The 15,559-nt window shown below is 43.1% G+C and overlaps 1 protein-coding gene across 1 annotated transcript in view; it reads right to left on the bottom strand.

The window, feature by feature from the left end:
• DYNC2H1 (dynein cytoplasmic 2 heavy chain 1) overlaps window positions 1-15,559 on the bottom strand; it is a 1,078,189-nt gene that overhangs the window by 322,605 nt on the left and 740,025 nt on the right. Inside the window, 3 exon segments of the mRNA XM_030202388.1 lie at window positions 875-1,038; window positions 5,901-5,982; window positions 5,984-6,025. Of these exon segments, the coding sequence (XP_030058248.1) occupies window positions 875-1,038; window positions 5,901-5,982; window positions 5,984-6,025 (288 nt within the window).

Raw genomic sequence — 15,559 nt, 5'->3', positions numbered from 1 at the left:
GCTGTCAGACTATGGTATACCCTTTTGGTTTCACTTTCAGGGAAGAGGGAGTGGGACAGCAACCACTGGGGAATTAGGGAGGTGTCATATCTTAATCCCTCCAATGGCCAACTGCTCAATCAGAGCACCTTTCTGTAAACTGGATGCTCCTGAAACAGATCTAAATAAGGACCTCCTTCTTTATAGACATGGCCATTTCTTCCTATTCAGTGGTCATTGCTGGATGTCCAGATTTCAGGCCCTCTCTAGTGCTGCCCAAAACACGCCCCCTTGCTATTTGGACACACTGCAGTGTTGGACATCCATTTTTTCCATTTCCATGTATTTAGTCTTATCTCCCACATTATCCAAATCAAGTTTGGTTGTATGTGGCTTACAATGTAACAGAATCAGTGATTGTGGTTTACATTGTGAGAAGAAACTACAATCAAAAAGTTCACAACACAACGGAGGACTTACTAAGTTAACGAATCAAGGGAAAAGACTATAATCATCAGGGTTATAAGATTATATAAGTCTATCAGGTTATATATAAAAATCGGGATTTGGATGTTTCAAGCACATGGATGTCCATATCTGACTTTTGAGACATGCATATGCTTCGAAATGGAGTATCATAGCCAAAAAAATAACCCCACCTAACACAGATGCTTGTAGGCAGTGAAAAGGTTTAGCCTACAATCTATTCTCTCTCTAGTTCAAGAAGACATTCCAATCCTTTCACCAAAAAGATGAAAGAAAATATATTTGGCACTATCACTGTAAATACACACATGAAATAAAAATGACATTTCTTTTATTGGTGACCAGGCATTATGTTTTAAACCTGATTTTAAAAGGTTTGCCTCTTCAACTAATATGGTTATATATTTACCTGGCCTCTTAATCCAGCTCTAGTTGTAGTAAAGTTAACTTCAGTAACTATAGAAGCTGCATCAGGTGGAATAACAGGATTTGGGTTTCTTGTAGCAAGAAAAAGGCGAAAATCTTCATTGAAATCAATGATTTTGTCTCCTATTTGCACAACATATCTTGGGCCTGCCAAAACAATAATAAAAGAACAGCTTAAGAGTCCAACCGAATTACACATAAAGTTAAAAATCAATACTGCAGACAAATAAATATACACATTTTCATCGCTGACGAGATAAATGATATGTAAATTCATATAAGGTAAACCAAATTTTTCAAAGGCCTTAAAACACTTGAAGAAAATCAATGCAGTATCTAGTCCACAGTTCAGCTTTATTTAATATACCACAAATACTAATATCAATATCTAAGCAGTTCACAAATCAAAGTCATGGTTGGAAGTAGTGGGTAGAAACAAAAGGTAAAATTAAGTTACATGGGGGATTTAATAAAATCCAAGGGAAGACTAGAAGTAATTACAATTAAAATTACACTAGGGAGGAACAAGAGGGGGGAAGGGAAAGTGAAAGAAAACAAATTGACATCATTGTGCAGTGGATAAACTCGCCTCCAGGGGTGGCAAATGAGGAGATTTGTAATTACTGAGGAGCAGAGATAAATGCTTTAGTGAAAAGGTGATATTTAAGAATAGCTTTAAATCTCAGAAGCAAAAGTTTGGTCTGTAGGTGAAAAGTGATATCATTCCATAGGGTGGGTGAAACAACTGAGAACGAGGTAGCTCTTGTAAGATGTGAACACACCTGAAGAAATGAGGGTACTACTAAAAGATGCTGTTGGGAGGAGTGTAAAGTACGTGTCAGGGAATAAGGTATGAGATGTTTGAATAAGAAGAGTGGGGAGACCAGAATGAAGAATATGGAAGGTGGTAACTATCTTAAGAAGAACCTGGCACTGGATGGACAACCATGTTCTACCTGAAGGAGAGGGGAGACGCTATCAAACCTTTTAGCACCGTTTATCAATTTAACTGCTGTATTGTGAACCAGCTGTAATCTATGTAACTGGTACAATGGTACGCCACAAAGGAGGGAACAACAGTATTCAAAACGTGAGATTACCAGGGATTGGATAAGAAGGCGGAGGGAGGATTTTTCAAAGAGAGATCTTGCAAGACATATTTGACAAAACACAACTCCGCCAATCAAGGAGATGTGAGATTTACAGGTAAGACAACTATCGATAAGGACTCCAAGAATTTTAATCTTCTCTTTAATGGGTATGGTACTCCAGAAATAGAGGGGATTGCGATAAGAACAGCTCCGTAGAGGAAAGAACAGGGCCATGGTTTAGTTTCAGTCAACTTATTTGAGATACCCTAGATTATAAAAGAACCAGTACTGTCAAGGGGGAATAAAAGTTGGACGTCATCAGCATAAATAAAGAAGATAATATTCATAGTTTGGAGAAAAAGGGCTAGTGTTGATAGAAAAATATTGAAAAGAATAGGCCCTAATATGGAACCTTGTGGGACTCTGCATGGAAGATTGTGGATTGATGAGTAGCTATCAGTCCACAGAATCTTAAATGCTTGGAGATATGACTGAAACCAGAGAAAGGGAACACCAGTAATGCCAACCTCCTTGAGGTGGGAAAGAAGAATGTCATGTTCAACTTAAGTCAAGTGTAGCATTAAAGTCAAGTGATATAAGGTAGATTTCTCTACCGCTGTCAAGAGTATGGTGGATAAAGTCTGAGGGCCATCATGAAATCCGGTTGGATAGGAATGGAGACAATTTGTTTTGTCTAGGAAAGAAAAGTTGTGTTGCAACAATTTTTCAATGAATTTTGAAATGAATGGAAGCTGTGAAACAGGAAGACAATTATTGGCATCTGAGGTGTCAGTGGCTGCCCCTTTCTAGTGGGAATAAATAACAGCAAGTTTCCAGGCTGAAGGAAATACACCTGTAGAGAGCTTTACAATGACCATGGACTGCAGATAGGTAAGACAGGAGTTGGGGGTTTGCTTCCAAAGGTAGTTTGGCAGGGGATCAGTGGGGGCAGAGGACGGGTTCATAGTGGAGATTATCTTAAGTATCTCAGATTGTAATGGGGTTTGAAAGGCTGAAAGAGTACTACATAATTGCATAGAAGAAAGAATGTCAGGTAATGGTAAAACAGTTGATGTGATGGAGCTCTGGAGAAGAGTTATTTTGTTGGAAAGTGCAACTTCAAAATCTTCCACAGTAAGACATGATGTAGTGGCAAGATTTTTAAATAAATTTGTAACTTGTCTGAGTATCTTGAAGAGATAGGTATGCTGGGAGACCCTAAAACAAGTGAACAGGGCTAACACAGCAACTAGACAGACAGGAAGGCTATAACATAGCTGAAGAGAGTGACACAGAAGCAAGATAAGCTAGAAGAGCCCAGGCAGAAGGAGTAGGGTGAGGGCAGTCACAATGTACGCCTTCAAGTCATATTTCTGGCAGTGAGGACTCTTGTCCCAGCATGGGAATGTGTAGCAAACAGCCTCCTGAGCTGGGGGAACAAGACGTAACCATGAACTACATGGATAAGATTCTGTGGGTTTTGGACAGAAAGCAGATCATCTGCTGTAATGAAGCACCAAAAAGCAGTGGGAGTTGGTTGAAGGGGCTACAGCACTGCTTGGAAGAGCCAAGACAGCAGGCTGGAAAGCCCCAACACAACATTCCAGACAAGCTGGAATGTTCTAAAACATCTGAATGTTTAACTTCCTCTCTGCTTCCTTGGGGATGGTTGTTGCTGCTACTGATGCTGAAGGCAGAGCAGAAGATGAAATGTCAAGAGCATCCCTTCACACTTTCCAATGCCTGTCCTACCCATTGAACTTAAAAGAGGATGAATGGTTCTGCCATATGTTCTTCCTGCTGAGTGGCAATTTCCTCAAACATGAGGAACTGCCTAATGAAAGTGCTCCATAGTGCAATCTAAATAATGGTAAGTTTCTAGCCATTTTTTAATAAGCTTTAATAACTCTCTCTCTCAGTTGATAACACCCTCATCCTCCCCGTCTCATCTGCCCGCAACCTCGGAGTCATCTTCGACTTCTCCCTCTCCTTCTCTGCGCATATCCAGCAGATAGCCAAGACCTGTCGCTTCTTTCTCTATAACATCAGCAAAATTCGCCCTTTCCTATCTGAGCACACCACCCGAACTCTCATCCACTCTCTCATTACCTCTCGCCTTGACTACTGCAACCTACTCCTCACCGGCCTCCCACTTAGTCATCTTTCCCCCCTTCAATCCGTTCAGAATTCTGCTGCACGTCTTATCTTCCGTCTGGACCGATATGCTCATATCACCCCTCTCCTCAAGTCACTTCACTGGCTTCCGATGAGGTACCGCATACAGTTCAAGCTTCTCCTACTAACCTACAAATGCAGTCGATCTGCAGCCCCTCGTTACCTCTCTACCCTCATCTCCCCTTACGTTCCTACCCGAAACCTCCGCTCACAAATCCCTCCTCTCAGTACCCTTCTCCTCCACCGCCAACTCCAGGCTCCGCCCTTTCTGCCTTGCCTCACCCTACGCTTGGAATAAACTCCCCGAGTCCATATGTCAAGCCCCCTCCTTGCCCATCTTCAAATCCTTGCTCAAAGCACACCTCTTCAATGTCGCATTTGGCACCTAACCATTATACCTCTATTCAGGAAATCTATGCCCCAACTTGACATTTCGTCCTTTAGATTGTAAGCTCCTTTGAGCAGGGACTGTCCTTCTTCGTTAAACTGTACAGCGCTGCGTAATCCTAGTTGTGTTTTAGAAATGTTAAGTAGTAGTAGTAGTACTGTGTGTACACAACATAGAACGTATTCTGTATTTTAACATATGTTTAAACCTTTTATAACTCAAAACATCCTACTATAAAAATGAAGAGTGACCGACGTGCTGCGGTCACAGGTCTCTCTCGACGACGCCCCCTCCAGCGCGAGCCTCCCAACCACATTGCTCACAAAAACAGCCAGTGCTTTAATTTAATTTAAAATGTACCTGGGGCGGGGCGGTGCAGGGATGCGATGCCTGGGGCCTCCAGTGGTGTTGGGATGAGGTAGGCGGCGGTTCCCATCGTGGAGATTGAAGATGGGAGTTGGGAGGAGATTGGGATCGCTGGGGGTTTTGAGGCGTTGTGACAGAGACGGAGGGGGGAATCCCGAAAGCTTGGGGAGTGTTCTGGGGCTCTGATTGGTCCTGCGTCGGCGTCTGACGTCGACGTGATGACGTCAGACGCATGTTTCGACGCAGGGCCGGGAAATCCATTCTTTTAAAGAAACCGGCTCCTTTTAAGGAGTAGAGCCGGTTCCAAAGAGAGAAAAAGTCTGGCGTGGGACCGGAGGATGTGGGAGAAGTGCTCCGGCTCTGTGCACATGGTAGTGCTGCTCCCAAGGTTCTCTGTGTCAGTCACAGCTCTGCGAGGGGGAGAAAAGAGGCACACACACACATATACACACTCTCTCTCTCTCTCTTTACATTTCAGAAACAAAACAACTTGCCCGTTGTAACGGGCTTTACAGCTTGTAGATATATATTTGGACCCTAGTCTTCAAAAAAAACGCCTGAATCAATTGAAATGATTGAATCACACCTTTACAGTCACTTCAGTTTCAATGCGTGACAACATGTTGGTCAAGTACAAGTACAAATTTTAAATGAGGACCTTACATTTTAGGGTCTAGATGGTTATTTTATTCAGTGTGATTTAACTGGGTAGTAGAGTTCCTACCTACTTAAATCATGCTCACCAGGCCTGGCACTGATATTCAGAGTCTAACTGAAGAATGCAGTTGAATATCAGCACTACTAGCAGCACTCTCCTGTTAGTGCAAAGGTGGCGTGGAGACGGAGAAAAGGTGGAGACAAGAGTTATCTGGGCACTGCCGATATTCAGTGCCGGTGTCTGGTAAATATCCAGGTAAGTAGGACTACATATATAGCAGTCCTAACTTGCCAGGTAACGGCACAAAATCACATTCACTGAACAGTCTCACCTTGTGCAATAAGATCTTTTCTCAATAATGGATAAAGGACAGGCTCTACACCATCCATTTCCTGTATAATAAGTGTCTTGCCCAAAACGGACAGCCAGCTCAACAGCAGTAATAAAGTTCACATCCTATAGAATTAAAGGAAAACAAATTTGTAACCAAAGTTAAGAAAAAATACAGATCAATAATAAAATAGCGATCACAACAACTTTATAAAATCTCCAAGGCTAGAAGCTAAATCAATTTGCTGAAATTGTGGTTTTGTATGTAAACAACAAAACTTTTATATATGTTATACATAACAAAAAAAAATTCTTCTGCCTCACTCTCATTGCATAACAACCCTAAAACGTGGTTTTTCAGGGAAATGAACATCATGATTTAGACTATGACTTAAATAGCCTAGTGCCCTAGACTTCATTCCCAGTCCTCAAGGGCCAATGGGTCATGATTTCAGGATATCCCTAGTGAAAATGCATGCGGGAGATTTGCATGCCCATTACCTCCATAGTATACAAATGAGATTAGGAGTAACTTTAAAACCTGGCCCACCAAGAACCCTCAAGTCCTGGGCATGAAGAATAAAGGTCTAGTACAGTGATGGCGAACCTATGGCACGCGTGCCAGAAAGGGCACGCAGAGCCCTCTCTGTTGGCATGCGTGCCGTCGCTGGTCCGCCCACACTCCCTCCTTCTGAGCACCAGATCGGCCTCCCTCCCTCCCACCAACCAAGCACCAGGCCACCCGCCCTCCCTCCAACCAACCAACCAACCAAGGAAGCACCAGGCTGCCCAGCCCGTGCTCCCTCCCTCCAGCACCAGGGCCCCCCTCCTCCAAAATTTAAAAAGCATGTTCGCGTGTTCTTTGCTCGGCGCGCCTTCGGCGTTCCCTTCTGTCTCTCAAGCTCTGGTCCCGCCCGAACACGCTTGCTGCTGCCGACGCCGCCTTAACCCGGAGGTACGCCTTTTAAATTTCGGAGGAGGGGGGCCCTGGTGCTGGGAGGGAGCGCGGGCAGGCGGCCTGGTGCTTCTTTGGTTGGTTGGAGGGAACGAGGGTGCGCGGCCTGGTGCTTGGTTGGTGGGAGGGAGTAGGGGCAGACCTGGTGCTGGGAGGGAGCGCGGGCGGGCAGCCTGGTGCTTCCTTGGTTGGTTGGAGGGAGCAAGGGCGGGCGGCCTGGTGCTTGGTTGGTGGGAGGGAGGGAGGCAGGGCGACCTGGTGCTGGGAGGGAGGGAGGCAGGCCTGGTGCTGGGTGCTGGATGGGAGGGAGGCCTAGTGCTGGGTGGGAGGGAGGTCTGATGCTGGGTGCTGGGTGGGAGGGAGACCTGGTGCTTGGTGGGAGGGAGAGCTGCCTGGTGCTGGGAGGGAGGGCAGGGGGAGAGGAGGGTGGCTGGGCATTTGTGGCTGGAGGGGAGAGGAGGGTTGCTGGACATGGATGGAGGGCAAGAAATGAAGGAGGAAAGTAAAGAAATAAATGGAAAGGAAGCCCTGGAAACGGAGTTAAGAGAACAGATAGAGAGTGGCAGAATCAGAGACTAGGACCAATATGGATAGAAAAACAAAATCACCAGACAACAAAGGTAGAAAAAATCATTTTATTTTCATTTTAGTGTTTGGAATATGTCCAATTTGAGAACTTACATCTGCTGTCTTATTTTGCACTGTCGGCGTACCTCAGGGTTCTGTTCTTGTTCCCCTCCTCTTTTCTATCTACACTTCTTCCCTTGGTTCATTAATCTCATCCCATGGCTTTTCCTACCATCTCTATGCTGATGACTCCCAAATCTACCTTTCTACCCCTGATATCTCACCTTGCATCCAAACCAAAGTTTCAGCGTGCTTGTCTGACATTGCTGTCTGGATGTCTCAACGCCACCTGAAATTAAATATGACCAAAACCGAGCTTCTCATTTTCCCCCCCAAACCCACTCCCCGCTCCCCCCGTTTTCTATTTCTGTTGATGGCTCTCTCATTCTCCCTGTCTCCTCAGCTCGAAACCTTGGGTCATCTTTGACTCTTCTCTCTCCTTCTCTGCTCATATCCAGCAGACCGCCAAGACCTGTCGTTTCTTTCTTTACAACATCCGTAAAATCCGCCCCTTTCTTTCCGAGCACTCTACCAAAACCCTCATCCACACCATTGTCACCTCTCGTTTAGACTACTGCAATCTGCTTCTTGCTGGCCTCCCACTTAGTCACCTCTCCCCTCTCCAGTCGGTTCAAAACTCTGCTGCCCGTCTCATCTTCCGCCAGGGTCGCTTTACTCATACTACCCCTCTCCTCAAGACCTTCACTGGCTCCCTATCCGTTTTCGCATCCTGTTCAAACTTCTTCTACTAACCTATAAATGTATTCACTCTGCTGCTCCCCAGTATCTCTCCACACTCGTCCTTCCCTACACCCTTCCCGTGCACTCCGCTCCATGGATAAATCCTTCTTATCTGTTCCCTTCTCCACTACTGCCAACTCCAGACTTCGCGCCTTCTGTCTCGCTGCACCCTACGCCTGGAATAAACTTCCTGAGCCCCTACGTCTTGCCCCATCCTTGGTCACCTTTAAATCTAGACTGAAAGCCCACCTCTTTAACATTGCTTTTGATTCGTAACCACTTGTAACCACTCGTCTCCACCTACCCTCCTCTCTTCCTTCCCGTTCACATTAATTGATTTGATTTGCTTACTTTATTTATTTTTTGTCTATTAGATTGTAAGCTCTTTGAGCAGGGACTGTCTTTCTTCTATGTTTGTGCAGCGCTGCGTACGCCTTGTAGCGCTATAGAAATGCTAAATAGTAGTAGTAGTAGTAGTGTAACAGCTTAAAGAAATGATTTATAATGAAAAAAAATCATGTTATTTTTTTCTCCTATATAGTTAATATTTTCAATGATGTCTGTTTAATGCGCCCTGGCTGGTGTAAGGGGTGTGGCTATCATACGGGAGGTGGAGTCATATGTGGTGACCCCGCCCATAATGAGTACTGGTACTTTGCGATAGCTAATTAGATTTTGGGTTGCTGTTTGGGCACTCGGTCTCTGAAAGGTTAGCCATCACTGGTCTAGTAGTTTCAAGTGCACAGGAAGAAACCACAGTTACACAAAAGGCAGTGGTGTGCTGGAGCGGACTCTCACAGGCTCGCGAGAGCCGTTTGTTAAGTTTTTAAGAATTTTTGGGAACGGTTGTTAAACTAGGCGCTCCATGGCTACTTTAACAACTGACTCCCAAAACGTGGGCTTGGGCCCCATCCTGAATTCTCTTTTACTTTGCTGGTAGTGATGCTGGCCCCGCTAGCCAAGTAAACAGACTGCTGCTGCTCCCTGCTCCTTGTTTCTGACTCTGAGCATCAGGCTGGGACTTCTCATGCAAGCGCAAGAAGGTTCCATCATGCTGCTCAGAGCCAGAAACAAGCAGCAGAGAATGGTGGCAGTCCATTTATTGGCTGGTGGGGCTCGGCAAAGGTATGCCTAGCGTGCCCGCACAAGGGAGGGGAGAGAGAAGCATGTATTCCCCCCCCCCAAAAAAAAAAAAAAAATTTCAGGGCCGGCTATGCCCGGAGAGAGAGCCTGTTGTTAAAAATTTACCAGCACACCCCTGACAAAAGGTATATGCAAGCAATGTGAAAAGATGGTACATATCATGTATTGTCACTTGCAAAGGGGAGGCAGTAATCCCTGGATTCTATATATGGCGCCCAAATTTGGGCAAAATGCCTATATGTGCAAATTAATTGGTTAACAAGCTCTCAATCAATAATTGGGTGCTAACATCCAATTATTGATGTTAATTGGAACTCATTAAAATTTATGTGCACATCTGACAGCACACTATTCTCTAAGGCAGGGCACCTAACTCCAATAGCACATACCCCAAAAGGGGGCATGGTCATGGGAGGGGCATAGGCATGTCAGGGCATTCCAAAACGTTATGCATGTAGTTTTAGAATACTGGGCAAATATACTTAACTTGGGCACCAGCATTTACAAAAGGTTTTGTCCGAGTCATCTTCTCGACTCTCTCTCTATGTGTGTATATTGTGTATATATAGATAGAGATAAATACATAGACAGATACATCTATATAGGTATACTTTATATATATATATATATATATATATATATATATATATATATATATATATATATACAGAGGGAGAGAGAGAGAGAGAGAAAACATCTATACCTATATTAATATAAATAGGTAGATTGATAGATATTGATATATATAGTGGAGAGGAGATGGGGGCAGACCTCTTCTAGTGTTCAGAATGTTTGACTATTTAAAAAAAACCCATCTTAACAGACAAGAGTTTGGTAGTCAGTTCCACATTAATAACAGGGAAACTACAAATGAGGGCTTTGATCTAACATGGCCACCACAAGATTACAGTTTCCATAATCCCATGAGGGTGAGGCTAGTGACAGCAAGGATGGAGATAGAGCATACCCAGAAGAGTTCATTAGCAGTAATATGCCAGAGTGAAGGAAGTTTTATTCCATGGAAGGTATGACCTGTGTATACAGCCAAAGGAAATGAAACTTTTTGTCTAGCCTAATCAGGAGAAATTATGCACATGACTGGAAGAGGAAACTATAGAAAATAAGGACCTAGAGAAATCTATGTTTGTGATGAAGGCTTATTAAAATGGGTGGGCTTTCCATCTGGCCTTGACAAGTCTTGAGCCTGTGTAAAATGGTAGCTGTTCCCACCAAAGACCTGTCTGCCATATCAACTGGGAGGTCTCTGAAATTGAAACCCCACTCTCAGCTGAAAACTAACAACTGCCACAGGCCATGCATCAGTGACTGTATTCAGCATTACTCAATATCAGCTGTAGTTCCTCCCCCCTACCAATTCCTGCCAGCCAAAACTCACTTCTGGGATTCCCAGTCTGTATCACCTCAGACCGATTGGTCTGCTTTCACTTCTGCAGTAGCTATCATTATTATTTTAGTATTTAGCTCACACCTTTCCAGTGGTAGTTCAAGGTGAGTTACATTCAGGTAACCCAGAGGGCTTACAATCTAAGTTTGTACCTATGGCAATGAGGGGTTAAGGGGTTCTTTTACTAAGCCGTGTAGGCGTCTATGCGCACCTAACACACATCAATTCAGAACTACCGCCCAGCAACCGCGTGGCCTGGGTGGTAATTTCATTTTTTACGTACGCCCACTATCCCATTGTACACATGCTGATTACCGCCCGGTTAACACGTGAGACCTTACTGCGAAGTCAATGGGTGGCAGTAAGGTCTCAGGCCCAAAATGGAGCATCAATTTTCATTTTGCCGCATGTCCATTTTCAGCCTTTTTTGCTGATGTGCTGAAAAATGGACCTGTGCACGCCCAATGCATGCGTCTACACCAGCGCAGGTCACTTTTCGGCGCAGAATAAAAAAAAAGGACCCATCAGTGACTTGTTGAAGGAAAGTCACTGAGGTTCAAAACCAGCTCTCACTGGTTCACAGCTAGAGAATGACACAGGGATGAGGATGGAAATGACACAGGGATGGGGACAAATTTTTCCCCGTGTCATTCTCTAAATGCTGGTACTCATGGCCCCGGCAGAACATAATACTCTTATGAGATTATGAGGCTCATTTTCAAACCATATAGACTTATAAAAACATAGGTTATAATGGGGCTTATTTTCAAAACACTTAGACTTACAAATTTCCATAGGTTACTATGGGGCTCATTTTCAAAAGCGAAAAAAGTGTCAAAGCACCATTTGGACGTTTTTCTTCTCAAAACGCTTCGAAGGAGGGATTAGGGCATGCCTATCAATTGGACGTTTTACACTATAATGGAACAAAACAAAAACGTCCAGCAATCACCATAATTTTATAAACGCCAGCTGCGATTTAAAAAAATACAGTCAGCACTGCTACATAGATAGGTGTTTTTACAAAAAATAACTCCCTGGGAGAGACCCTTGCTATAACAATGTCCAAAAAAAAGTCAATCCCTCAAAGAAAATGATATGAGGATATCCACCAAAAGAATACTGACTAAAATCTATAAAATTTTGAAAAGGGCTTACAAGCCAGTGCTTCTAATTTCAAAAGTTCCTCCACTGCCAGCACAGGTGTCCCCGATGAAGACAGTTTTGAAACTCACTCATTCTGTAATCTAACACACATAATTTTATGCTTAGCACACAAAATTGCACATGCAGATTAAAGAATACCACAAAATATACTAAGGAGGAGTGAAGTAAATACAATACTACTAGAAACACTTCAGAATAACTGTGTTGAAAATGTCAGTAGACCATAGGACTTAAAATACTCTTTTCAATGGGACGGAAAAGCCTCAGATACAGCTTTTCAAACCTATTTATCTGGCTAAAAAACCTTCCACCTTCCTTTTAATTTGTCACAATATATGACAATACTTACAGCTTAACCAACTGGTCATAGGTGGCGAGGCAGATGAAATTTAGCTTTGCAGCATTTAAGCAATGGCATATCAAAACATTTTGGTGAAAAGACCAGGAACCCACAGATAAAATACAAAAATTACAGGGTCCCAGTATATCACTCAAGAAGTCAACCCTCTGTACTCTAGACTGAACAACTTTTTCAATATGCCCATACATTTGGGCACCACATTTATGGGTCCGATCCCCTTTCCCCTGTACAACCTCCAGCAACAATCTGTTGCATAAGGAAAACAGTGGGCCAACCTACACGTAGTCATATATTATTAATATAGTGGTTTATAATTAGTTTCCTGCGTATGGGCTACAAAGGAAGATCAGGAAATATCCTAAGCTATGTGATTCCAATGTTCTAATTCTCACTACAGGTGTTTCTATATTGTTTAAGAGAAGAGTGGCAAGTATTAAGAAATCTATATAAAATAGTAATAATAAAGCTGTGGTGTAGGATGCTTCTTCACATTGATCAAGCCTATCCATGTTTTCTAGACACAAAGTATGCAGCCTGTATATATTTCTAATAATAGATAGGGGGCATTTGGTAGTCTCTCTGCAAGTCAGCAAATTGATCCGCATAGATCTGTCCCAAGGTCTTAAGGCCTCTATTCCTTCATTGTTTAAAGATTAGATATTCCTGGCTTGGCAGGAACACCCTTATTACAGAGTGGAGACAATGAAGTGAGATTTCCTAAAAGGCCCTTAAAAAAAGAATCCCATAGTTGTAATATATATTGTACATAGGGAGAACAATGGGTGACCCCCCCCCCCCCCCCCCACTCTCTGCCTCAGCATTTATTTATTTATTGCATTTGTATCCCACATTTTCCCACCTCTTTGCAGGCTCAATGTGGCTTACAATACATCATGAATAGTGGAGATATATAATAAATAGACATTTAGTATTCTGGAACGATCTTGGGTAGCATGATAATGAAAAAAGCATGAGATTAGTATAACAGCAAATATTATAGGACAATACTGGATATATGTGGAGGAGTTCACATTTGTTGATCTTGTGGTATGGCCTTGTTAAGAGATGGGTCTTCAGTTGTTTGTGGAAGTTAGTTTCATAGATCGTTTTAAGTTGTGCGGCAGCACATTCCAGATTGTGTGCTCAGTAGGAAAAGGTTGACGCATGCGTTAGTTTGTATTTAGACTTTACAGTGTAGGGAAGTGAAGGTTGAGGGATGTGCGGGATGATTTTTTAGCGTTCCTGGGTGGTAAGTCTATCAGGTCTGACATGTAGGCTGTGGCATCTCCGTGGATGATTTTGTGAACTACGGTGCATATTTTGAACGTGATGTGTTCTTTAAGTGGGAGTCAGTGTAGCTTTTCTCGTAGGGGTCTAGCACTTTCATATTTTGTTTTGCCGAATATGAGTCTAGCTGTAGTGTTCTGGGCTGTCTTAAGTATCTTGATTATTTGCTCTTTGCAGCCAGTGCAGAGTGCGTTGCAGTAATCTAGATGGCTGAGTACCATTGATTGTACCAGGCCACGGAAGATGGTCCTAGGGAAGAAAGGTCTTATTCTTTTCAATTTCCACATTGAGTGGAACATCTTCTTGGTTGTGTTTTTCGCGTGGTTTTCAAGTGTTAGGTGTCTATCAATGGTAACTCCAAGAATTTTTAGGGTGTCCGAAATTGGAAGTTTCAGTTTTGGTGGTGTTAATGGTGGTGATTTTGTTCGTGTTATGTGGAGAGGTGAGTATTAGGCACTGGGTTTTTTCTGTATTGAGTGTCAGCTGAAATGCATCCGCCCATGAATGCATGATATGTAGACTTTGGTTGATGTCATTGGAAATTTCCTTTAAATCTTGTTTAAATGGGATGTAGATCGTTACGTCATCTGCGTATATGTATGGATAGAGGTTTTGGTTTGATAGTAGTTTGGCCAAGGGTATCATCATTAAGTTGAATAAGGTCGGTGAGAGGGGGGATCCCTGTGGAACTCCGCATTCAGGTATCCATGTGGCTGATGTAGTCGAATTAGAAGTCACTTGGTATGATCGTGTGGTTAGGAACCCCTTGAACCAATTGAGGACGTTGCCTCCAATTCCGAAGTACTCGAGGATATGTAGTAGTATTCCATGATCCACCATGTCAAACTTGCATTGGAGCTGACTCTGTGGGTGCTGTGGGTGCTTGAGCACCCCTAATATTGAGAAAATTCCTTGTATGTGTCCAGGGAGGGGTTATTTTCATTGGGCTTAGCACCCCCAATAATTTTGAAAAGTTGGCTCCTATGTGTCAAAGGCGCTGGACATGTCAAATTGTAGAAGTAGTATGTTCTTGCCAGTTGCGATCATTTGTTTGAATTTTGTCATTAGAGTAACTAGTACTGTTTCAGTACTGTGGTTAGACCGAAATCCTGACTGGGAATCGTGTAGTATTGAGAATTTGTTTAAATAGTTTGTAAGTTGTTTGGTTACCATCCCTTCTGTTATTTTGGTTATTAAGGGGATGGATGCTGCTGGCCTATAGTTGGTTAGTTCACTAGCATTTTTCTTTACGTCTTTGGGTATGGGGGTGAGTAGAATGTTTCCTTTCTCCTTTGGGAAGAGTCCATTTTGTAGCATATAATTCAAGTGGTTCATAAGATCTGTTATGAATTGTTGAGGGGCAGATGCCATTAGGTTGTTTGGGCATATGTCTAATTTGCATTGAGATTTGGGAGATGGGATCCTCCGATAATATCTCGAAGTTGGTCCAGGTTCTGTCTGCTGGGTATATACCAGGGTCCGGGTCTAGACAGTCGAGGAGTTCGGCGTAGTCGATGGTACTGACAGTGTGTTAAATATAATGAGAAAATAGAAAGTTCCTATGGTCAGTGGAATGCAAGCATTAAGGCAAAAGAGCTATGAGTCATAAACCTGTGAAAATAATAAGGGAGTCATAGAATCAGCCTTGAGCAGCCTGGTGTGAAACAGAGACAGTCTGTGCTAGGGCAGAAAGAATGTTGCTGGCATTTGTAGATAAGGAAGAAAAGAAAAGAACATGCAGGCTTCAAAGGAAAGGGTTGCTGACGTGCAGGTATTGGGTGCAGCACGAATGTAAGTGTATATAAACTGAGGAGAATAAATGTATCTTAAGCAAAGCAAACATATATCTCTGTATTACTGCTGAGCAAACATATATCTCTGTATTACTGCTAAAAATATATTTTGTGAGTATACTTTGCTTCCAGTGTGATGTTCTCATGCTGCCTCTGTCCAAGGGAGGACAGTTGAAAAAAT

Source organism: Microcaecilia unicolor, chromosome 4 (assembly GCF_901765095.1).
Source record: "Microcaecilia unicolor chromosome 4, aMicUni1.1, whole genome shotgun sequence".
NCBI classification, from domain to species: domain Eukaryota; kingdom Metazoa; phylum Chordata; class Amphibia; order Gymnophiona; family Siphonopidae; genus Microcaecilia; species Microcaecilia unicolor.
The sequence above is the reverse complement of the archived record's forward strand: the minus strand, read 5'-3'. Positions and strand labels throughout refer to the sequence as shown.